Consider the following 25484-nt stretch of genomic DNA (forward strand, 5'->3'; position numbering starts at 1 on the left):
AGTAAAACTAAAGTATTTTAAGCTAACGTCTCCTTTTTGCTGCTAAAACTAACTACAGACGTGTAGTAAACCGATCATTTATGAAATTCACTTAAAATTAACTGATTATATATTTTTTCTTGTATTTTTGCTTTTATTTACTAGTTGTCAAAGAATTTAGATACGTCAATTTGCCTTACCTGCTTCAGTAGCGTATCAGATGTTTATTCTAATAATTATTTCAACTTACCTATTTTTATTAGAATTGTATATTTTTATAACAATTTTAATAACTACCAACATTTATTGACAACGTAAAATAAAACAATAAATTATTTAGTCTACCTCATATCTAAAACTTTAAAAAAATTCACCATATTATAGACATAGTAGAACATATTTCTATTATCCTGACGTCATTTTATACACTTTAAAGGTTTTGTAAATCTGTATTTGAAATAAGAACCAAAGGAAAAAAGACATTTTTCTATAAAAACAAAATATATTTTTGATAAAGATTCTAACAATAAAAAATAGAAAAATATTAATCACCCAATCACTTAGTGATGGAATAATCTTAAGTTAGTGAATGCCAACACAATATTATGATCGTTGCAGGCTTGAATTACGTCATTGTCATTTATTGAACCTACCGGACTTCCAACGTAGGATACGCCGCTCTGGAAATGAAATTATATCGCATTAGTTTAAGTTACCATCTGGTAACATTGCCGACATCCAACGCTATAGTCTATCCTATTCATGGCAGCGCTCTCTATTATATAGTAAACAGCAAACTGCAGGAGATACAGATACGACAACGGTCTGTTCAACATAAAAAGACTCACGCACGTTCAAGATTCATTACAGAAATTCAATACGCTGATGACCGCGCTCTAGTTGCAAAAACGTTACAGCAATTACAAGAACTGTTGAACTCATATACCTGGGCATACGAGGCTTTGGGCCCTAAGCTGAACATTGATACAACTAAAATCATGTGCACTCCCCCGGAAGATCACAACAATGCTATAAAAATCGGAAAAGAACTATTGGAATATGTAGCGGAATTCAATTACCTCGGCAGTTTGATATCGGAAAAGGCCAATATCGACTTTGAAATTCAGCACAGGGTTCGCACCGCTTCGAGAGCATTCTGGAAATTAAAAACAGGGTTTTCTACAATCATGACTTGAGCACAAAAACGAAACTTGCAGTGTACCGAGCAATAATAATCCCACCATGTTATATGGAAGCGAAACCTGGCTGCCGTACCGCCGACACATGAACGCATTGAACAACTTGCAACAGAGAGACCTTAGACAACTCTTAAGAATCAAAAGGTTGTCTCAAACGTATCGGTCCTTGGAAAAGCTAGCTGCGAAAGCGTTGAAGTCATGATTACAAAATCCCGCTTAAGATGGGCTGGTCACATATGCAGAATACAAGAAAACCGCCCACCAAAATCTCTGTTTTAGGGTACGAACATAGTGGAGGCAGGTTTCTGCTTTCCGGCAACCAGCGCCGTCTCTGGGGACCTATTCTTGACCGCTCGCATCTTCAAATATCGCTCACATCTCGCATCTCCGAAAAAGCCATATAACAATACACGTGATGCGTAACTTTGCGTATATGCCGTGTATTGTTATATGGCTTTTTCGGAGATCCGAGCAGGGTTCGGAAGTAGTTAATTAAGAGAAAATTTACCTGATTAACTAACCTAACCTAACCTAACCATATTTAAACGCCGCGCCCACCGCGCCGGCGCCGCACATAGGGGTATTTGGTCTATAAACCTGGCCAAAAGTGAAATATTTTTATTTTCATTTTTTATCTTAAGTGAATACAAATCTATAAATACTAAATGTAAGCGCGTTTATTAGCTTTTTTTAAGTCGTAAGTTGACTATCAAATAAATAATATATTTCAATTATAAGTATGAATTATCTTGAGTGTATTCTGAATATTTCTAAGTATAAAATAGTGGAATTGTTTGTAGTGCTTTTTTGCAAATTGTTTATAATAACTGTCGGATACAGAGCCAGCTGGCAAGTCCTGTTTTATGCCATATTTTTATTTTGAAACGTTTCCTTCTATTCTATTCCTTTATAATGTTTAATATTTAAAAAATCAGAGGCATTTTTATAAGGTGTAAGACTATTCGGCAATATTCCGCATGGAAATTAGTATCCGTTCAATGCTTAAAGTCTCCAGCTTTGGAATATGTACAAAAATCTTGCCAATATTTGCCACTGCCAAAAAAACATTGATTTAAATAGATTCTAAAAGGAATTAGTCCTTACCCTATAACACCCATCCTCGCTCAAATATCGTCTATAATATACAAATTACTTTCTTGTTCTAGCATCCTCATCCAATTGCTTGGTTTTGCACAGAATGACCCTATTTGATCGGTGGAAAGAGTTTCAGAGTAGAGGAAAAAATATTGTGTAGGAAAAACAAAATGGGGTTCCATATTAGCACCCTCTTCTCTAATAATTAATATTACTAGTAAAAAAGCAAAAAAATCATAAAACATAATTTTGGCCAACTTTCAGTTCTTAATACCCTCTGTGCGCCGTCGGCGCGTGCAAAAACAGAAATAAATAAATTTTCGTTCCGGTAAAAGCGAGAACGCCGATGAACGCTGGTTGACGGTGCCTACCTGCTTTCACTGTGAATTAGCCGATTTGATAACACGCTTTAATTTTTCACGGTTATAAGCGCGAGGCGGCGCGGCGCTACTATCTACCCATATACAGGGTGTCCCAGAAATACGTGCAAGTATTTTAACTTAATTGGTAGTATAGTTCAACCCCAGAAACACGCCTATGAGGTTTTTTCTAAATAATTTTTTTTTAAAAATCGGAATTTTTTGAAAAATTTTTTGGATTTTTTTTTAGTTTTTATTTAAAAAACATAATTTCTTAATAATATGGCAACATAGGTAGTAGATTAAATTTACAAGAAAGAAAATCCAGAAAAGATCCAGTGGTTCTTAAACAGCGCCAGTGGTTTAATATAGGAGAGACCAGTGCAATTATCCGTTTGGCTCAAGACAGGGAGGAATTCCAATTGATGGTCGCCAAGCTCCGATGAGGAGAAAGCACATGAAGAAGAAGGTTCTCAAGATTTTAGCAAAAAATCATTTTTTTGGAAATTTTCAAAGTAAAATAACTCCGTTATTTTGGATTTATTTGAAAAACAATAAAGAGAAAATATGTTTCTTTTATCGAGATCTACCACCCTTTAAAATACTTGCACTTATTTCTGGGATACCCGGTTTATAACAATACACGTGATGCGTATACGCAAAGTTGCGAACGATGTCAAGAATAGGTACCCAGATTGGCGCCGACTACCGGAAAGCGGGAAACCTGCTTGCACTGTGTTCGCACACTTACGGTGAGCTTGTAGACGGTAAGAGGAAACCGGGTGGGCAACTCAAAAGGTACAATGAGTGGGAAGAAGCAGCGCAAAATAGAACGCAATGGAGAGGAATTATAAACTCGGTTAGTTAAACAGCGACAGCCGTTTGGACAGATTATAGTATACTACCCGTTGGACAGATTATAGTCAAAAGCTATGACGAGCAACCGACATTGTTTTATGTTTAGTATATTCAATTTTCGATCGTTTGAAGTTACAACTCACCAGTTGGGCTCTATCAATATTATCCCTGAATGGGAAGAATGCATCAGATGCTAAAGCTACTCCAGATAATTGACTGATCCAGTCACGTTTGTCTTGTTCTGTTAGCTGAGCTGGAACCTCATCAAACATAGAGTTGAACGATTGTTGATCCATGTCTTTTCCTAAATAGGAAATCAAGTTACTCTAGCTACTGATATTGTTACCAAAATATAACATATTTGAAACGTATTTTTTTTAAAATATTCGTGAGTAAAGTTGGTTTGTGTTCCTTACCTACAGTTCCGTTTACATAATTATCGATAGCATTGGATATTTCCGCTCTTTTCACGCCCTTTTTGAACTTCATATTCAACACGTTGGGATGTCTTCTGAGCCACCAGTTGTCGGCTTTGTCGCCTGCCAATCTATCATATTAAACAATAATAAAATCTATTCAGTCAAAAACGGTCCAATCATAATTTTTATTCCCGTATACAGGGTGGCGCCTCTCATACCCCGCAGAAGCTTCAAGGAGAACGGTAGTTTATATCGAAACTAAATTTTGGCAACGTATGTAGGTTAACTGAAAGCATTTTATAAAAATATATAGAATTATACAGGGTATCCCCCCAAAAAATTACACATCAAAGTTTTGTTTTTTCTAACGGAACACCCTATATTTTAATTGATTTTCGGATTCTAGGAAAAAATAAAGGTACGTTTTATTAAAGAAGCGTATACCTAAAATCTAATACCGCAACCGCACATGCGGTATTTGGCGATCTCCAAACGGGGCTTCGTCGATTTCCTATGTGTGTGGATGGGGAAGTCGGAGTTCGGTTCGGCGACTTGATCGGCGACGAGAACGAGCGCTCGTCTCTATGTTGTTGCTATCAGAGCCCACGTGGATGGAAAGGCGAAGTCGGATCACGAGCGCTCGGAGTTCGCTAAATGCAGCATGTGTGGTTGCGGCATAAGGCTTTTGACATATCTCACATTTTGTGAAAATGAAGAGTAAATTTTAAATTTCGATAACAGCTACCTAAATTTTAGTTTTGACCTTGCATAATCTGATATTTAATTATAGTAACCATTATATGTTAAACCAAATTGAAATATGACCAGAAAAGTTATACAAGGTGAGACAAAATTAATATGGAACATTAGTCACTTTTAAAAGCAAGTTACTCCTTTATTTTAAATGGAACACCCAGTATATTATTCCAGTGTTCAATGGGGAATTTATATATCTTCAAAATATTATTGAGGTTAAATATTATTGACAGACAAAGACTTTCCTAGATATTTTAATTTTTATTATTTTGCGTCAGTAGATCTTATTATTTGAAAAAATATAGGGGTGGCTGTGATATACCTTTTGTTAATTTAACAAAAATTAAAGTTTGTAGAGTAAAATACTCAACGGTAATAAAAAGATATACGTTTAAAACATATTTTAATTATTACACAATTAAAACTAGATATAAACCATAAAAAATGTTAAATATGTCAAAAACCTTACATTTTAGTCATATACTTCTCTTATAAAACTCACCTTTATTTTTCTCCCAGAATCCGAAAATCAATTAATATATGTATTAGAGTGTTCCATTACAAAAAACAAAAAACACAACTTTGATATGTAACTTTTTTTGGAGACACCCTGTAGAACTCTCTATATTTTTGAAAAGTGCTCTGAATTAACCTACATATGCTCACAAAATTTCATTTCAATACAAACTGTCGTTCTCCTTGGAGCCTACGCGGCGTATGAGAGGCGCCACCCTGTATATACTACTAAACTTTACCTGGTACAATGAATTCTAGACTGTTGTCCTGCTCCAATTCCAATAGTCTGACCATCTCTCGCGTAACACACTGAATTACTCTGAGTGTACTTCAGAGCTATCGTGGCTACGATCAGATCTCTCACAGCGCCATCTGGTAGCTGTTTCTTGGCCGACACGACGTTTTTAAACAGGGAACTGTCAATAACGGCATCGTTTCTTTTTTGTTCTAACGACAAACCGAAAAGTACACGGCGTTCTATTGGGTCTGGTTCGTAAGTTGGATCGATCTGGATTAAAAATTCAATTGTATTGGTTTTTATTCAATGATTGACTGATACGAGGGTTGTCTTTTATGTTTTGCATACAGAAAACAATTGAGTTTTTAAAGCAAGAAAACATCGAATTATTGTATCATCCTCCATACAGTCCCGACCTTTTAACGACTTTTTTACTTTTCCAAAAATTAAGAAGAACTGGATCCCTTGAAGATGAACTCAGCGCCTTCAAAAACGCAATTTTGAAGGTACCAATAAGCGAGTGGAATAACTGCTTTTAAGGCGCACTCTCACGACTCGTCTACTTGGCAAGTACGCCAATATTTGCGTACTTGGCAAGTATCCCCACCAGTCCCCACTTTTTAAACAACATCGGCAAGTATGGCGCTCACACGACGTGTCCATTTCAACAAGTACGCCAGCACAACCATTGTTTAAACCCTTGGCAAGTAACAGTATAGTCGCATCAATTGATACCGGTCGTCCCGAAATTGTCGTTGCTAGTGATTCTTTTTTCTTTTTAAGTTCTTTTACTGTACACTGCAATACAATTTCTATGTTCTTTATGTTTGGCCATCCATATGAAGGGCTCATTTTCATATAAATCCATAAATTCCAAAACAACATTATTTGAAGACTACACGGGAAAACCCAGTTTTGTCCATATTATTTGGAGCCGAGAAAAAAAAGCGTTTTTAAAGAAAAATGTTATTTTCGGTTGAATAATTAGAAAAATATATACCTATTACCACCAATTCTGAATTATTAATATTGTGAATTATCGCCATATTCTGAAATACCGAAATAAAAATGTCAAAATGCAAAACAAAACAGGGGAAAACCAGGGATGTCCAATTAAAGGTTGTATAAAATCTAAACGATTATTTTTTGTTGTAGGAAGAATATTAATATTTAAGTAGGTTTTTATTACAATATATAAATTTATAACATATAATACTAATTGCATACAGAAAAGTAAGTACATCTCTGGTTTTTGCCATTTACGCGTGGACTACTATGGTTTTTCCTTTGTACGGCAAAATAACCAAGCTGTAATATCTCGGGGATAAAGCGTATTAACCTTTGTCTATAAATTTGTATCGCTATCTTAATTTCTATGAAAATGTGACATATCTGGTTTTTCCCGTGTAGTCTTCATCTGTCCACTCCATTTATTGATGTGAGAACGATTTAGGTATGTCGCCAATATTGAAGTTATTAATGTAAATTCGATATTATATAATCTATTATTGTTTTAACGTTCTAAATTATCCACAATTAACTCGAAAAACACTACGATACGGAAATGAACGGGGCATACTCTATAACAGTACAATTATATGCGCAGTCGTTTTTTTGCGCCTCGGCAAGTATAGACAAGGCTGGCCAAGTACACTTGGCAAGTGTACGAATAATTATTATGATCCTTTGACTCGGGACTCGGGCTATACGAGTGACCAAGGAAACCGTTCTCACGACATGGCGAGTATATTCCAGTAACAAATGTTTGCCAAGAACACAAGTCGTGAGAATGCGCTTTTAGAATTGGTTCCAATGAATGCAAAAATGTATTTCTCTTACGGAGAATACTTAGCAAAATAATAGTGTTTAGAAGTTATTTACTGTTTTTTTTTCTACCTCTTTTCTTTTAGGGTGTATTCCGTTCCTTACCTTGGTCAGCCTTGGTTATTGTTTTATGTTCCGTTTCTATCGTTTCCTGAAAGTTTTTTTTTATTACGGAACATGGTTCCTGACAAATTCGGTTATAACTGTCACCAAACTAACCAGCGCGAGAAAGCTGGTTTTTCTGGTTTTGTCAATCAATGTCATTTTTGTGACAGAAATTAAGCAAATATTGGAAGTTCTAGTGAAATTATCATTTAATTTCTAAAATTTGCAATAATATTTTGTATTTACATCCAAAAGCAATGGAGGTGGGCAGTAAAGGTAAATAAATTTCACTAACTAAATAGAATGACTTTTTAAGATCATTTAAACTTATCATGCAGCTATTGTTTCTTAAAGTCAGGAACATTAAAAGAAAACATGACAAACAAGACAACAAGTAATCGTGAATGTTTTGTAAGCTATAAAAATATAAATATTGATTAGATTTGTTTATTTTTTATTGATCTGTTTAAAAATTGGACCTGCAAATCTTCACTTGAGCTGTCTAACGAGTTTAACAGTTTATTAATAAAATACTTTTCAACATTAAACTCCATTGAAAAGAAGAAGCAAACGTAAAAGCAGAGAATAGATAAATTAAAAATGCATAAAAGATAAATTTTATAATAGAGGTATTGAAATTTAGAAAACGTCAACATTTGACGTTTCCAGTAATACCCAACCTATGTTTTTCAAGAACCGCTCTTTACCGTAGTTTACCGGTCCGGTTCGCCTGGTTTTGCAACGGAATACAGCCTAATTTTCTTCTTTTTTAACTCAGTAATTGGGTTATCTATTGGGCTAATAAAGAACCATTTATGTTTTACTTTTTTTACCTGCAGTACACAATATCCTCCATTTTTCTTCTTAGCCAGCAAATTTAAAGCTTCAGGTGTGTATCCAGGTGCAATAATACCGTCGGAGACTTCTCTGGATATTATTCTAGCTGTGATCTCGTCGCAGGTATCGGATAGAGCGATAAAATCACCAAAGGATGACATCCTGTCCGAACCTCTGGCTCTGGCATAGGCTGAAGCTAAAGGGGTCAGCAGATCGTGTATGTCGTCTACCATGCATAGCTTCGACTGAAATAACATAAAGTGTTATTAACCTAGAGAGTATACCGGCCTGGTCATTCTGAATCGCTGTCTGTATATTAATGAGTAAGACAAACATAAAAAGGTTGTCTTATAACTAGCTATATATACACATACCAGATACAAATAAATGCAGGACAAGCATGATTTAAAATTACTAATCGCAAACGAAAACAATAGAAGAGTTTACTCAGGAAAACTCATGACAATCAAGCGGCACTTTAGGCGCAATATACCGTGCTGGCAACTGTTACTTTTGGGTCGGCATTTACATGTGCGGAAGTAAATCGCATAGGGATCTTATTAAGTCGGAGTGAGAGAAATGCGACGGTGTGCTGTTGCGGCGTTGCCGGTACGCCTTTCTCTATCAAGTAAGGTAAAATCACGATCGCAAACCGTTTATTTTTAAAAGATTTTTTTTTAAGAGATAACTAGATAAAATCATTAGACATGTTTCTGAGCATCTGAAATGGAATTATAAGGATATCGTTAGGGTGTCATTTTTTTTATAACGCGAAAACTTTTTAAACACATAACAGGCTAACCAAACCAAGAACCACTTTAGATATTGAAACTTTTTTTTATTTTCAAGATTGGATATTTTACAATATGTTTACATAAGAAAAATTCGATAAGGTTGTTTTTTCCATTCAAAAATTGTAAACAATCCATCGATTTACTTTTAGAGCATAGCAATTTTCAGCAATCGTGTAATTTTTTTATTGATAAAGATTTTCACATACTGTCTACAAAGAAAATACAGCAGAAATATTAACAAAGTTTTTGAAAAAACTACAATCTATTATTTCTAATAGATTTTGAGATATCGATTTTTGAATTCAGAGTTCTAATAGCGCGACCACTATCGAACACCCACTCAATTCCACTTATTTTTACCAAAAATGCAAGTGTTTCTAGCTTGCACTTAAAAAAAATCAAGCTATAGGGAAAATTACAGCGGCTCGTTAATAAATAAACAAATTAAGTATCACGAGACGTAATTAAATCGTGAAGCTGAACGCATGACGTACACCTTTCTCTAGAACTTTAAGTACTGACAGAGGTATTGATTGGGTCGGCCGGTCAACTGCGACAAATCTGCTATACCCCCTTCCACGTCTCTTAGCGATGTGCACAGTTTCTCGGTTTATTTCATACGTTTGGCAACGTGTTTACTGTCCTCCCTTTGTTCAGTACATTATAAAGAATCTCGACCCAAGATTAACCTTCGCCAGCCCTTAGTATAGGCTATATGAGGCTACCAGGGCAAAAATGGCCTAATCCACAAGCTCAAAAATTTGAGCTGTACTAACACCATTGGTATTTATTTAATTAAATTCATTTTGGATGTGTATTAATATTAATAATTGCATGAGAAAACTATTATTAAAGAACCAAATTTTTTTATAATAATTTTAAAAATATATATTATTTTAGCAAATAATTTATAATTTTTGAACATCTTTGATTTTTTTCAAGTGCATAAATTTAATATATTTTTTTATAATTGCATACTTATTACTTATCCTAGCTCTATTGATTAATTGTTAAGAACTATGTAATGAATTGCATAAATATTTACGTTAGGTTATCGAAAGTATTAAATGCGATTGCGTCATGTTTGTATAGAAATTCTACCACCAGCAAAGATTTCAAAACAATAACAGTGATAAAAGGTTGTAACACTTTTGCGTCTGATATTGCAACAATATTTATTTTTAACTTCGATACTAGGATGTAGATATACAGAGTGATTTTAATAAGTGCTGTTATGGTGTACAGAAACTTCGTCATCTCAATCCTATAGTTCATTATAGATTCTATAGATTCAAACCAGACATAATATGTACGTCTTCCACTGAACTTTTCTGCCGATTCCCAACACCTGTATAGTCTACCCAAAAGGAGAATGTACGATAGGCCAACTGGCAGTAAGATCCATTAAGAAATAAAGAACAGTACGGGCCAAGTAAATGACATCTAGGGCTTGACCTCGCCAACATTATTATCGATGGTCATTCCCCAGCCGTCTATGACGCTGTTTTTTTCATCATACGGTACAATCACATCTAATGAAATTTCTCATATCGTTTATAACGACAAACCGATTTACATACTAGAACGAAAATATGCTATTTATAAACAATAAACAATAACTTTGTAATGATAATTTCTAATAGTCTTTACATATTTAATTGTTTTGGTGAAAAAAGTTCCTTTTTAAAATGTTTTAGTTACAGAAATATAATCAGAGCATAAATATTTATTGCAAATAAGTTATCAATAAATAACATGAAATGACGTGTATAGTCTGTAAAACGAATAACTTTGAATTTGACAGTTCCCGCGGGCTTTTCTAGTGTTAATTTTATTAGGTTAGCAATTTGCGGCCATGCTGACGCAATGCCGTCTCTAATAGAACAGCCTAGGAACGAGATTTATGACGTCACACTAGTTAGATACTACAGATTAATAACTATGTTGTAGAATACATGGAAAACATAATTATTCCTCGATTTGTTGGTTTGTATTTTAAAAATGATATAGTTATACATAATATACAGTTAATAAATACAATATATATATATATATATATATATATATATATATATATATATATATATATATATATATATATATATATATATATATATATATATATATATATATATATATATATATATATATATATATATATATATATATATATATATATATATATATATATATTAAGTTAGTTAATAAACTAATATAAACTTGTCAAAAGATGACCACATATTTTTTTAAATTATTATTCTTAACACAAAAACTATCTACATTGACTATGGAGTACGATTTCAGTCATATTGTAAAACATTTGCTGCATTTGTATGGTTCATAGTTTATCTGCCAAAGTATTTATTAACTAAGTATTAACTAACTAATATATATATATATATATATATATATAAATATATATATATATAGTGTATATTAACGACGTCAAATGTCAAAACAAGAAAAACTAATGTAAGAAACAACTTTACATAACAAGTTGTCAAAATCTAGTCAGCCTCAAGCACGATTTTGCAATTTGCGTTCTTGTTATATAAATATAGTCTATCCAGCAAAACAATACATGTCAGTGACATGTGTCTTCTGTCATTTTAATTCAAAAGTACATTGGAATTTCTGTAATTTTCTAAATGTCACTTGTAAAAATAATACATTCTCTTACTGGAAATACTATATACATATTAATTAACACACAATTAAAGAGTGTAAACACTAACCTCATCTCTGGATAATGGAGTACCCACTGCAGCACCCGCTGGAGACACATGTTTAAAACTTGTAGCCGCCGGCAACCCTGTAAAACCAAGTGTGCAAGATGTCCATTATATGAAAAAATAATTCACAAAAAAAAACGATTTCCACAAAAAGTATCGATAGTATTCCGAAATATCGATACTTTTGGACATTCTTATACCATACTATTCAAATATTATTTTCTATTTGTTATGAAAACCCCATAACAAAAAAAAATATCGATATACCAAAATATCGACACTTTTAGACATTCTTATGGCATACTATTCAAAAATTATTTAATATATATTAAAACCCCATAACAAAAAATATCCATACTTTCGGACATTCCTATGCCACATTATTCAAAAATTATTTTATATTTTTAAAACCCCACAACAAAAAATATCGATATTGAAATATTGATACTTTCGGACATTCCTATGCCACACTATTCAAAAATATTTTTTTATTATACAATAATATAATTAATTAAAAGTAAAATAGTGTTACCTAAAGCTGTTTTCAATTCTTTAACCAACTGCCAACCATTCAATGCATCACACAAATTAATAAAACCAGGAGAACCACTCACAACAGTCAACGGTAATTTTGGCAACGTTGTAAACAGTTGCGCCGGTTTCTGATGAGGGTTCATGCCATATCTATAAAAAATACAAGAATTTAAGTATTTTTTGAACGTTTTTCACATTATTAATTTACCTTAGAGTTAGTTGAGATTCATTAGTTGAATACTGTTTTCTGAAATAATCTGTTATAGCTAAGTCATATTCGGATGTGTGAGTAAATGCTTTCAGGGCTAAACTTTTTCTAAAAAATATTAATAAATGCAAAAATACTGATTAATGTGTTTAAATTTAACTTTACCTTGTTTCTAATGAAGTATCTTTATTGGAATACCGTTTAATTTCATTTAATACTTTCTCATAATCATTCGGATCGCACACCACTGTTACACGATCATGATTTTTTGCTGCAGCTCTCAACAATGTAACACCACCTTTGATGAATATATCAAATATTAAAATGCCTATGAATATATTAAAATTTATTTTATTTACCAATATCAATGTTCTCAACTGCATCTGGAATAGTAACATTTGGTTTAGACACTGTCTGAACAAATGGGTAAAGATTACAAATCACAATTCTGATTAGTTCAATGTTTTGATTTTTCAAATCCTCCAAATCGGATGGTATAAGCCTAAAAAATATATATCACAAATAAGCAAACACTTACAAATTTAACAGTTTTAAGTTCTTACCTTGACAAAATTCCCCCATGAACAGCAGGATGGAGTGTCTTAACTCTCCCTCCCAGTATTTCCGGAGCTTTAGAGATATCTGAGACATCTTTAACTTGCAGACCGGCATCTCTTAATGATTTGGCCGTACCACCACTAGCAACCAGTTGAAAACCTAATTGTGTTAAGTTTCTACCAAGTTCCACCAAGCCTCTTTTATCAGACACAGACAAAAGTGCTACAATTAAACAAAAACTACTTTAATAATTTTAAATTAACGGTGAAACAAAACTTACCGATATTACCACCTGTTGATGCCATGATTTAAATTGATTTTGTTTTAAATTTCGCTGACCTTAGGCACTTAAATAGAATTGATTTAACTTCACTGGGGGTCTGGTTGTAAATTAACAAATCTATTTGTATTGTAAATGATTTATAACTTAAAAGAGGGGTCAAATTTGTTAATATGCTGATAACCTATGTGACGAAAAGCATGAAAAACAAGTAGAGATAACCAAAAAGCTGGCAACAAGTATGTGTAAATAATTTCCACGTGAAAATTTAAATAAATATGTTTAAAATGTATATAGGTTTAAAAACTACTAAAAAGTTATTTAAATTTTAAATATCTTTAAATATTTCGTTATCCTCCTGGATGGCAAAAAACAAGATTTTTTTAGAGCAGTGTTGCCGTTTCAATACAATTGTACTAGATTCAGTACGAAATGATGGTTCAGTAACTTTGTGAAAAATTAAAAAAATCATTACGAAATGCGAAAAGCAGAGAAAATAACAAAATCAGCAGCTCTTTAATTAAAAATATTTATAAATATTGTTAATTTATTAGTTTTTGTGTTCGTATACTATACAAGCGCCACACCTTTTATATGCTTTAAATTTGTATGCTCTGCTGCTACTTTTAATTTGTATGTTGAAAATACAAGTATTTATTTTGTGTATTTTGTTTAATATTTAATTTCAATTAATTAGTATTTTGCATGTTTAATTTAAACACATCTAAAATTATTATTTGATTTGTTTTTCTTTGACTCATTTTGTTTTAATTTTTTTAACAAATGTAATATATAAAATTACACTTTTTTACATATAATAACAATAAGCTCAGCAGCATGTATATAGTAATAATATTAAAATTAGGTATATTATTGTAAGGCGTCTATAGTAGCAATATTTTAAATTCGATAATTTTGTTCAAAATTCAGTACATTTTTCAAAAAAGAACAATAGGTACAATCTGAAAACTCTGTGGCAACACTGCTTTTCAGTTTTCTATCTGGTTTGAGGTTAGATTTTTGTTTACAAAACAAACAGAAAACAAACATTTGTTTAACAATTTTTTTAAGATTGTATTAGAAATAGGAATGGAAACTATTGACGAAAATAGCATATTTGATATACTGGATAGTCACAAAAATATTTGTCGTTTTTGTTTTTATCAATTCAACGAAGATAATACTACAGAGAGCTATTCAATCTCCGATGACTACATTCAAAAACAACTAAATTATTGTTTTCCAGATTTAAAGGTAAATAATACGTATAATTATGCTTATATTCGATATTTCTGAATGTTTTGGTACTGATTTTAGTTTTATAAAGAGAAAAATATTCCAAATTTAATATGTACGGAGTGTATAAATCTGTTAAACAGCACATACAATCTATCAATTAAAATTCATGGTTCACAAGATATATTTGAAAAATATGCGTGCAGACAAAAATTACGAACTGAATTATTTAATTCTAACACTGAAAATAGCAGTTTAATGGTATCCAAAGAACACAATAATGTGTCTGATCAATTTTGTCACAATGATTCGAGAGAAGATTGTTTATCAGATTTTGAACAAGAAAAATACCTATTAAACCAAAAAATAAGTGTTGCAAAGAAGAAGAAATCTAAACAAAGCAAATTTAAGTGCTGTCATGAGGAATTTAAAACAAAATCACAGTACTTAGCTCATATAAAATCTCATGGGGTTTCATTTAAGAAATTTACTTGTTTGGCGTGTGACAAAAAGTATTCTTCACAGTTTGAACTTGATGTAATAAATTATTGAGTATTCAAAAATGTGAATATTTAGTTTAATAGTTTTTAGATTCATTTCAGAAAGCACTCAGGTGAAAAGCCATTTTCATGTAGTTTATGTGAGAAAATGTTTACTGACAAAAGAAATCTAAAGAAACATGAAAAAATCCATATAGGTAAGGCTATACAGGGTGATCCAGTATTCAGAAAAAGCTCTGTATAAGGTTTCCTTTTTGACAATTTTACACCAGTTTTTTTTCACATCTCAAAAATGTTTTATTGAAAATTAGGAGTAACTGAACTGGGTTACTCTCTATAAGGAGATCAGTTGACAACACAATTTGTTTATTTCTTCTTTAGGAAAAAAGAATCATGAATGTTTAGTTTGCCACAAGAAATTTTTGCATTTGTTCTCATTAAAAACTCACGAAAGAATTCATACTGGTGAGAAATTATTCGTGTGTGAAACTTGCGGTGCTGCTTTCAACACTTCAACTCAACTAACAATTCATAATAGGATTCACACAAATGAGAAGCCTTATAACTGTTCTTATTGTGATAAAGTAAGTTTTTTAGTGCGATGTTGCATGATATGCAACCAACAATACGTTGAAACCTAAAGAAATTACATTTTTTAGAAACTGACATTGTCAATTATAATAAATTGCTTGATTCTGTTGGGGGCATAGACAAACAAATAAAAAGAGACTGACAAATCTCATGGTAAAGAATGGGACCGCGTTCCCGTAGCGCAACTCAGAATAACAATTTTGAAACCAATTAGCAGGACCATGGCAGGACGTACGTCTTTATTGCTATTTTTTTTTATTTTGTGTGCTTTATATGAAAAAGAAAGAGATAGGTATAAAACGTATCGTAAGACATTATCGCACATTCTGGCTGGCGGAAAATTTAAATTAGTCTTTATTAGTAGTATTCTTTCATTCTGAAACTGAAAATTTTCACTTAAACTGATTTATTCCCTATACCACGTAAAGGGAACGTGGTGTAGGGAACAAATCAGTTTAAGTGAAAATTTGCAGTTTCTTTCAAAACGAAAGAGTACTACTATTATAAGGGAAATTATAAAAAAAAACAAAAATTGTACTGTTTTATAAACATATTTATTTATACATAAAAATAAATAAACTTTTTATAATATAATAATAAAAAATAACAGTGTTTATTCCACCCACCTACCAATTTTAAATGCAGAAGAACTGACTGTTGCAGGAAACGATCGGCCAATTTTTTAAAGGGCATTAAAAATCTAATTTTCGAAAAAACTGTCTAATTGCAATAACAAAGTGAATATCCAAGCAAAGAAGACTTTACAAGAATCATGATCCTGAACCATTTTCAAGTCCAGTTTTAATCCTAAACCAAAAGTAAAATAGGTATATTAATAAAGTTTCTGGTTACTATAAACCAGCTATAAACCTACCCAAAAAATGAAAAAAATTAATTGTATTAATTTGTTATGTTAAGAGAGGTTCGAAATATTTTTGACACTACTACTTCTACTTTTTTCTTAATAAGATGATAAATATAACTACTTACTTTTATTTTACCGGGTGTCTTTAACATATCTATCAGAGAAAGGGGGTACCAATACATATAAGAAATAGATGATACTGGCTCCTGCAGCAAATAAAATAACAAATAGTATAACCGAAAATATATAAGTAACAAAATTAAATACCTATATGGAACAAAGGAATTTGTTCCCTATCCATATTCATAAGTCAATAAAATGGAGAGTTTAGAAAAAATGTAAATCACCAAAAGAAAAATTAACAAACATGACGAATTGTCATGATGTTGTCACCTTGGTTGTCATGATGACGAAAACGAAAGGCGATTGTTCTAATTTATATTTAGAAATTACGTTTTATATGGTTGCTTCTTTCTCTCTTGTTATATTAGAAAGAGATAGTGGGCCCAATAGACGCAATGCGCAGATCAACATAAATAGAATGAAATTTTGCGTTCTGAGTTGCGCTACGGGAACGTTGTCCCCTCTTTGCCATTTAATTTGTCAGTCTCTTTTTATTTGTTTGTCTATGGTTGGGGGCAACGGCCCAGCTACGTCGAAACACCGGTTCCCATTAGAACACCGAAGTTAAGCGACGTAAGGCGATACTAGTGGATGGACGGGTGACCGGTTCGAAACTCTGTATCGTGCTGTTGTCCAGGCAAAGTGTAAAATCTATTGACACACACTGCTCATTCACGCCGGTTCGAGGCCGGATGAGATCGGATATATCGTGAATAAGAGTGGATTTAGACACTTGCCAAGTCGGTAGGCCATTGACCATGATATGGCCGAGGACCGCGGTTCGGATTCCGCGTAAACAAATTAGGCCCCGTCCAGATTAGCCCTGGCAGCAAAAAGGAGACGTTAACTGAAATCTTTACTTTACTTTTATTTCTGTTGTCTCCATGTCGCAAATTTTATATTATTGAAGTGAAACTTCTTTACGCGCGCTCGGAGTAAAAATTCAAGGACGTGACACGACACGCGAGAGGAAAAGTGGTAAGGACAGCTTACAGTTTAAGAAAAATCGTCTGATTTAAATGAAATTTGGTATGTCAATAGATTGGACCAAGACCGACTTGACCGTGTACGACACGTGTCACCGTGACAGTTAGTTTTGACGTAAGAAACGTCAAAAGTTGATGTCTGATCGCGACCAAATTTGGTGGGTAGGCTGTGTGAGCGACGGTGCATATGGTCCCACCGTGCAAGGTTGGATACGACGTTTCGTTTACATCTTCGTCAAGGTGGGACTAAGGATTTGATATTGAAGAAAGATGTGGGTCGATTTCGGCATAATGAGGAAAATGCATGTTTTTAAATAATGGTTTTAAAAAATAGTTCATATAATTACAAATTGAACAAAAAAAAATCGTTGACATAACCGATGTCTCTAATATAAAATAGGAATGCCTCTAATATAAAATAATAAAATATTGTTAATTTAAATGGCCGGGCAAACGCTCTCTACCGCGCCTTGCCGCTGTGACGTCACCCGCCGTTCTTCTGGTTGAGTGGAGCCAGACGCGTGTTTATTTTACACAGTTTGCTTTTAAACGCTGTTGAATCCGAGTCAAAATTTTAGTTATTTGGGTTAATTAATACATAATTAGTAATTAGTGATATTTAAAATAGTAATGGATGAGCGAAACCAGAAAAAAAAATGGTCCAAGGCCGTGAGAAGAGATGAAAAGAAAAACGTTAAATTATCCTCTATTTTTACGATTTATTGTTGTGAAAAAAGAACATTTTGATGTAAGTTCATATATTTATGTATATTGTCTTACATAGATATATGAAATTTGAATGTACAGGGTTATTCATTATATTTTGTCATCCACATACAGCCTTAACTGCAAGTTTTAGAAGAAAACATTAAATAAAAAAGTTGCATGGTTTTTCATATACTCTCTTTTAAAATTAATTCTAGATATACAGGGTGTCTCAAAAAAAGGTGGTCCAGAAAATTGTAGGTATTTTTCACTTTTCAACTGTCAGTATTTCGTAAACATTTGATGATAGGTATAGGATATTATACATGAAATATATCTAGAATATCTAGAAATTTCCGAAGAATCCAAAAATATATAGGGTGTTTCACTTAAAAAAGTAACTTAATTTTGGCGTTTGCTTATGGGACACCTTGTAAAATATTTTCATTACTGATAAACAATTTGTTTCCTATAATTTCTTAAAAAAAACAATCTTTAAAAATAACAAAGGTAAGGGGGTATCAATATATAAAAAACCTTCTTTTTTACGCTATGCTCTGGAGTTACTTTTCCACGTACTAAACAAATATTTTTGTCTCTTTTCACTTCTACATAACCTACAGCATTATCTCCATACGTCTCCCTACCTGATCTGAAAAATAAGTTTATAACATTAATATTTATAACTATATAAAAGTTCGTAACAGTATAGGTACCTACTTATACTTAAATATGCCTCAGTACTACAAAGAATAAATGTTACATACCTCTCTGTTTTTTTTCTCGTAATTCAGCACCAATAAATTGGGAATTTGTATTTATAAAAGCAGCCAACATAAAAGCATCGACTTTTGGCAAGTTATTTGATTGTGCTTTTACAAACCCGGAATCTGCCATTACTTAAAAAATTCTCAGAACACACAACACATACAAATAATAACTGCACAAAAAAGCATAAAAAGCTCCTTCAATCAACGTCTTAGTACGCCACCTAAATACGTACATAAACGGAACACGTCTGGCTGCTGCTGGCCATCGCGCGTCGACGAGAACGGCGGGTGACGTCAGACCAATAGAATAGGTATCGTTTCAATTCGCGAGGCGTCGTTTGCGTTGTCCATAGTATTTTAATGGCCCGTTTTATAAAATTGTGGTACTGCTTTCAAGAAAAAAGTTTTTTTTTTGCATTTACACATATTTATTCTAATAAATTGATCAGTTTCTGGCGAAAAATAAAATATATGCATCTTCCTCATTGGGGACGGGCTACAGCATGACGCCTTCGACGTTTCGAACCGATGCCTCTAAATGGACGAAATCATCAGGATTTTTCTTAATTATGGGTCGATTGGAACCAAACTCGGCACAAAGATAACCGAATGGAGTCCTCAGATGGTCATTTTAATACAAAATTTGTGAAAGTGAATCAAATTTATTAATTTTTAATTTATTAGTTTTTCAACATTTCAAACGACACTTTTTCAAACATGCTGTTCAAATCCTTCAATTTTATAACTGTTAGTAAGCAGTTTCACTTCAAATATGCGCGCATAGTGCAAACAATTTTTTTATGTAAAATGACATACTTATGGTGAATTTTAATTTTCAAGCCAACTTGACGGCGTTTTTTCGATCATATAGCATAGTGTTGGATTATTTTTTTTAAATAACTGTCCTGTGTAACGAAGTCAAAACTGGATTAATTAAATGATGAAGTTGGGCACGAAAATCATTAGGACTTAGCGTAATGTTAGTTGCATACCTTGTGGTGTTGTTAATAACCAGGCTTACGAGGTAGATGTGGGAATTCTAGTTTCTTGGGAGGAACTAGTCCCTTAGTTCTAGTTCCTCCAGAGGAATAGTTCCTTGAACTAGGTCTTTAGTTCACAATAGTTCCCGACTAACATTGACATCCCCCTTGCTTGCTAATGCGTTTCGTTGTCAGTCAGAACTATTCACATTATGATCTGTATAATTTTTATAATGTACGGAGATATAACGAGACCTGTAATTGTGTGTGTTAAAAACATATAGGTAAGTTTTATTGCAGATAAAAAAAAATAAAAAAAACTCAAATCAGAATTTAAAAAAAACTATGTCATAAATCAATTGGAACAAATATTACAAAAATTTTACGAAAAATTGCATTTTACCTCACTTCAAGCTTTTTGTTTTTGTCTAAAAATTCAGAATATCTACTTCGTTTTATAAGATATTTCTTAATTTTAGGGACCTAAATTGAAACATTCCCATAAAATATCTAAAAAACAAACTAAAAATCAAAAACAGTATCCACGACAATTTTCTGTGGTAATTAAGCCGCGCCGGCTGTGGCAATAGACAAGGCCGAGTTCATCGTCGTCGCCTTGTATTATATCTCGGATCTGCCCACTGAATAAATTCCCGTGAACTAGTCTTTTAATAGTTCCTCTATGTCCGGATCCGATAACATACGGCTGGCACTCCCCACGCCTGCCTAGCATCAATCGCGCTGGCCGATCCATACGTAAACTAGTCTTTTATTTAGTTCCTCTAGTTCCTTTAGGTCCGGATCCGATAACATACGGCATACGGCTGGCACTCCCCACTCCTGCCTAGCATCGATCGCGCTGCGCTGGCCCAATCCGTTCGTACGTAAATTAGTCTATTTAGTTTAGTTCCTCTAGGTCCGGATCCGATAACGTACGGTGGGCACTCCCCACTCCTGCCTACCATGGGCTACGCGCGCTAGCCGATCCGTCGCATTCGCATATTCTATATCGGTCACAGTCCTGATCCCGGAATAGGTCCTGAGGAACTAGTTCTTTGAGAAACCAGAAACTAGTTCCTTTCATTCCGGGGTCGGAATAGTTCATTGGAACTAGTTCGTTTACGAACTACACATCTCTATTACGAGGGCTGTTCGAAAAGTTTCCAACCTCACATTCCAACCAATGACTAAATAATCCAAGGACAAATAACACTCGAGAGTAAATTGTGCCGATGTCACCAAACAGTGCGGTGGCACATATTTTTCTTGACCTAACTGTTTGAAGCAATATTTATATTTTTTGTTAATTGTTTTCACTACGCCTATGGTGTATCATACTAATTAATTACGAAAAAACGTATTAAAATGTTAACAAAAGGTACAAAACTAGTATCGACGTATAGCACATATCAAGTACATATAGATGTTAATTGAAATTGAAGAATAATTGTCGGGAATTCAATAAGAAAACGCTAAAAGTTGGAGTTGACTGTTTATTTACCTATGAAACGTAACTCCTGGCTCTTTCTTATCGCTGCTGCTTTTACACTTGAAAGCTGAACAACTAATCATCATTGTAATAAAGTTTATACAAAGTTTACTACACACAAACTATTAAAAATCGCTAAAATTGTCGCTGGTGACCAAATGATGACTCATTGTTTGCCATCAAAAGAATGGCCTCTAAGGTCACAAATTCTGCTGCAGCCCGTATATGGGAGTTAGATGTCCTTATATTCTTTAGTCATTGGTCCCAACAATCCATTCACAGTAGTTAGTGTTTTTGGCAGCAAAATAGTTTTTTGTTGTTTACAAATAAATTCTTGTACAAAGAAAATCTTTGTCTTTCAAGCAAAGTCAAATTTTAGCTTGGGGAATAAAAAAAATTACTGGGAGCTAAATCCGCCAATTACGGAGGATCTGTAATCTGGGATTTTTTGTGACAACTGAAATATACATGGCAAGGTCGGAAACTTTTACTACCTTTGTATGATAAAGAATATAGCTTACAATTTTAAATGTTTTTTAAGAAATTTTCAAGCAAGTCTGCCTTGAATAATCATCACCTTGTCCACACTGGAGAAAATAAATTCACTTGCACGTTGTGCGATAAACAGTTCAGAAGACTGTTTGATATGAAAACGCATTTAAGGAGTCACACAAATGAGAAGCCGTACGTGTGCAAATATCCGAACTGTGAGAAACAGTACAAGACAAGCAGTCAGTTGAGGGTACATTATAGAACACATACAGGTAAGGTTACAAAACTAAATATACAACGAAATTTAAGTGTTTGAAGCTCCCCTGTATATAAAACAATGTTCTATTTTTTTAAACTATACAGGGTGCGTCTTAAATAAGTGCAAATATTTTGAGGGGTGGTATATTTCCACCCCAGGAACACCTCTATGAAGTTTTTTTCTTTAAAAAAAGATGTTGAAAATCGTGCATTTTCTTTTAAATTTCCCTGTATATTTTTCGAAAACTTTTTAGGACTGCCTGTTCACCACAAATTTTCCCACGGTATAATTTCTTAATCTCATATATTACCATAGTTACTGCTTTACTCTATGGTTGCGGCAATAAAAGGGATGCAAATACAGAAAAAATCCGGTGGCTCTCAAACTTTTTTCAAAAAAAATATTTTTTTTTTAAATTTTTTTTTACAAACATAAATAACTCGGTTATTTTGGACTTATCTGAAAAATGGTAAAGAGAAAATATGTTTCTTTTATCGAGATCTACCAGCCCTGAAAATATTTGCACTTCTAAGACTCACCCTGTATAGTATATTTGTAGTTTCACTCAAAAACAATTTTTTTCAAACGTCACAAAAGTATTAATTTTTTCGGCGCGATTGACAATATAAAAAAGTAATTTTAACGTCTAGGCATAAAAGTAAAGCACTTTTACGCCTAAGCATAAAAGTACGAAGATTCGAAACGTCGTCTTACTCTAGCAACCCCCTAAGTAAGAAGCCTACACACCAATTATAGATAAATGAAACAAGTATAGATTGGAAAGTGCCCATAAGGACAATGTAAACACTATGTATATTATTTGGTATATTTTTCATTTTATTGATTTTATGGAAAGCACTGTTCATTAAAATGTTGTATCCTATGTTATAGGGCTTGTTTCTCTCTACAATTTCCTGTTTCACAATGTACCGTTTGTGTCCAGGAAGGGTTCATATTTTCATAGATGTCGATTTTCGAAAGAAATCAGAACAGGTATATTATTTCGTATATTTTTCATTTTATTGATTTTATGGAAAACACTGTTCATTAAAATGTTGTATCCTATGTTATAGGGCTTGTTTCTCTCTACAATTTCTTGTCTCACAATGTACCGTTTGTGTCCAGGAAGGGTTCATATTTTCATAGATGTCGATTTTCGAAAGAAATCAGAACATGTATATTATTTCGTATATTTTTCATTTTATTGATTTTATGGAAAGCACTGTTCATTAAAATGTTGTATCCTATGTTATAGGGCTTGTTTCTTTCTACAATTTCCTGTCTCACAATGTACCGTTTGTGTCCAGGAAGGGTTCATAGTTTCATAGATGTCGATTTTCGAAAGAAATCAGAACATGTATATTATTTCGTATATTTTTCATTTTATTGATTTTATGGAAAGCACTGTTCATTAAAATGTTGTATCCTATGTTATAGGGCTTGTTTCTCTCTACAATTTCCTGTTTCACAATGTACCGTTTGTGTCCAGGAAGGGTTCATAGTTTCATAGATGTCGATTTTCGAAAGAAATCAGAACATGTATATTATTTCGTATATTTTTCATTTTATTGATTTTATGGAAAGCACTGTTCATTAAAATGTTGTATCCTATGTTATAGGGCTTGTTTCTCTCTACAATTTCCTGTTTCACAATGTACCGTTTGTGTCCAGGAAGGGTTCATATTTTCATAGATGTCGATTTTCGAAAGAAATCAGAACATGTATATTATTTCGTATATTTTTCATTTTATTGATTTTATGGAAAGCACTGTTCATTAAAATGTTGTATCCTATGTTATAGGGCTTGTTTTTTCTACAATTTCCTGTCTCACAATGTACCGTTTGTGTCCAGGAAGGGTTCATAGTTTCATAGATGTCGATTTTCGAAAGAAATCAGAACATGTATATTATTTCGTATATTTTTCATTTTATTGATTTTATGGAAAGCACTGTTCATTAAAATGTTGTATCCTATGTTATAGGGCTTGTTTCTCTCTACAATTTCCTGTTTCACAATGTACCGTTTGTGTCCAGGAAGGGTTCATAGTTTCATAGATGTCGATTTTCGAAAGAAATCAGAACATATATATTATTTCGTATATTTTTCATTTTATTGATTTTAAGGAAATCACTGTTCACTAAAATGTTGTATCCTATGTTATAGGGCTTGTTTCTCTCTACAATTTCCTGTCTCACAATGTACCGGTTGTGTCCGGGAAGGGTTCATAGTTTCACTACGTTATTCACTACGTAAAATAAAACAACAAATTATTGAGTCTTCCCCACGTCTGCCCTGCATCATAGTTTTACACTTTTTAAATAAAATTAGAACGGCACTGACAAACCGGAATTTAAGTCGGCCATATTTGAGTCCCATCGCGGTGGATCTAAGATTTTTGATATGCTCCTTCCTTAATCTTTTTATTCAAAAATGCAAGGTATAACTTTTAAATCTTTTTATATTATTTGGAACGTTTGAAATTGTTTAAAAACTTATTTGTGGCGTTTGAAAAAAATAGCATGTTCTATTCGGAGTAAAAATGATTTTTTGTGCCTCGGCTGAAAGTCAAACATACAGCCTAGCCACATAAATTGTCATTTTTAATCCTAATAAAACAATATACTATTTTTGAATATGTATTCAATTTTTTTGGGTTAGCTTCTGTAAAATTTTTTGATGAGTTCTAATGCAAATTTTATAATTTCTTCGTACTTTTATCAGGTGAAAAAAGGCATCAGTGTGCAATTTGTTTCAAGCAATTTGGTGAGACTACAACTTTAAAACGTCACATAGGAACACATGAAAAAGTTTATGAGAAAACTTAGATGCAAGAGAAGTTTGCAAGTGGGAATTTTTTAATAACTTTATAAAGTTGTAACATGATCTGTATTATTTGGATAATTTTGTTGTTTAAATAATGTGATTAGAGAATAAAATAAATTGACAATTGATGTAATTTTAAAAGTGTAATAAATGTGTTGATGTGTCAACAATGTGATGACTCAAACTTATAAACACTCTATATATTATTTTTTATTTTATTTGCCTTGTTATGAGCTTTCGAAAATTATAATATACTCTATATTTATTTATTTAGGTACTGCTAAACTGCTAAACGGCTCTTATTTTATTTAACTTAATTTTACCAGATAATTTTGCTTTGCATCGTGATATTTTGATAAACTACACGGAAACT

At 32.8% G+C, this 25484-nt stretch overlaps 2 protein-coding genes across 2 annotated transcripts; one reads left to right on the forward strand and one right to left on the reverse strand.

The window, feature by feature from the left end:
* Positions 1-461: 461 nt before the first annotated feature.
* LOC115882676 (bifunctional purine biosynthesis protein PURH) lies at positions 462-13674 on the reverse strand. The gene is made up of 12 exons (XM_030900869.1): positions 13292-13674; positions 13017-13233; positions 12813-12955; positions 12619-12751; positions 12454-12561; positions 12244-12395; positions 11715-11791; positions 8182-8430; positions 5421-5689; positions 3907-4037; positions 3634-3794; positions 462-659 (listed from the first exon to the last, which is right to left on the reverse strand). The coding sequence occupies exons 1-12, from the start codon at positions 13314-13316 to the stop codon at positions 540-542; spliced, it is 1785 nt and encodes a 594-aa protein (XP_030756729.1). The 5' UTR covers positions 13317-13674; the 3' UTR covers positions 462-539.
* Positions 13675-14287: 613 nt separating this feature from the next.
* Positions 14288-25240, forward strand: LOC115882677 (zinc finger protein 664-like). The gene is made up of 6 exons (XM_030900870.1): positions 14288-14545; positions 14609-15064; positions 15119-15224; positions 15409-15611; positions 22078-22300; positions 25010-25240. The coding sequence occupies exons 1-6, from the start codon at positions 14381-14383 to the stop codon at positions 25111-25113; spliced, it is 1257 nt and encodes a 418-aa protein (XP_030756730.1). The 5' UTR covers positions 14288-14380; the 3' UTR covers positions 25114-25240.
* Positions 25241-25484: the final 244 nt, after the last annotated feature.

Source organism: Sitophilus oryzae, unplaced genomic scaffold, assembly GCF_002938485.1.
Source record: "Sitophilus oryzae breed Bouriz unplaced genomic scaffold, Soryzae_2.0 scaffold_179_pilon_pilon, whole genome shotgun sequence".
Lineage (NCBI taxonomy): Eukaryota > Metazoa > Arthropoda > Insecta > Coleoptera > Curculionidae > Sitophilus > Sitophilus oryzae.

What these genes read in the sequence shown, in the direction of transcription:
- LOC115882676 (XM_030900869.1), bottom strand. Translation starts at nt 13,316, where the DNA reads ATGGCATCAACAGGTGGTAATATCG. An exon ending in GAATCTCAACTAACTCTAAG is followed by an intron (nt 12,396 to 12,453) that starts GTAAATTAATAA and finishes TATTTTTTATAG; the next exon opens with ATATGGCATGAACCCTCATC. An exon ending in TTATGTAAACGGAACTGTAG is followed by an intron (nt 3,795 to 3,906) that starts GTAAGGAACACA and finishes TTTCCTATTTAG; the next exon opens with GAAAAGACATGGATCAACAA.
- LOC115882677 (XM_030900870.1), top strand. Translation starts at nt 14,381, where the DNA reads ATGGAAACTATTGACGAAAATAGCATATTTGATATACTGGATAGTCAC. An exon ending in ACATGAAAAAATCCATATAG is followed by an intron (nt 15,225 to 15,408) that starts GTAAGGCTATAC and finishes TTTCTTCTTTAG; the next exon opens with GAAAAAAGAATCATGAATGT. An exon ending in ACTGTTCTTATTGTGATAAA is followed by an intron (nt 15,612 to 22,077) that starts GTAAGTTTTTTA and finishes ATGTTTTTTAAG; the next exon opens with AAATTTTCAAGCAAGTCTGC.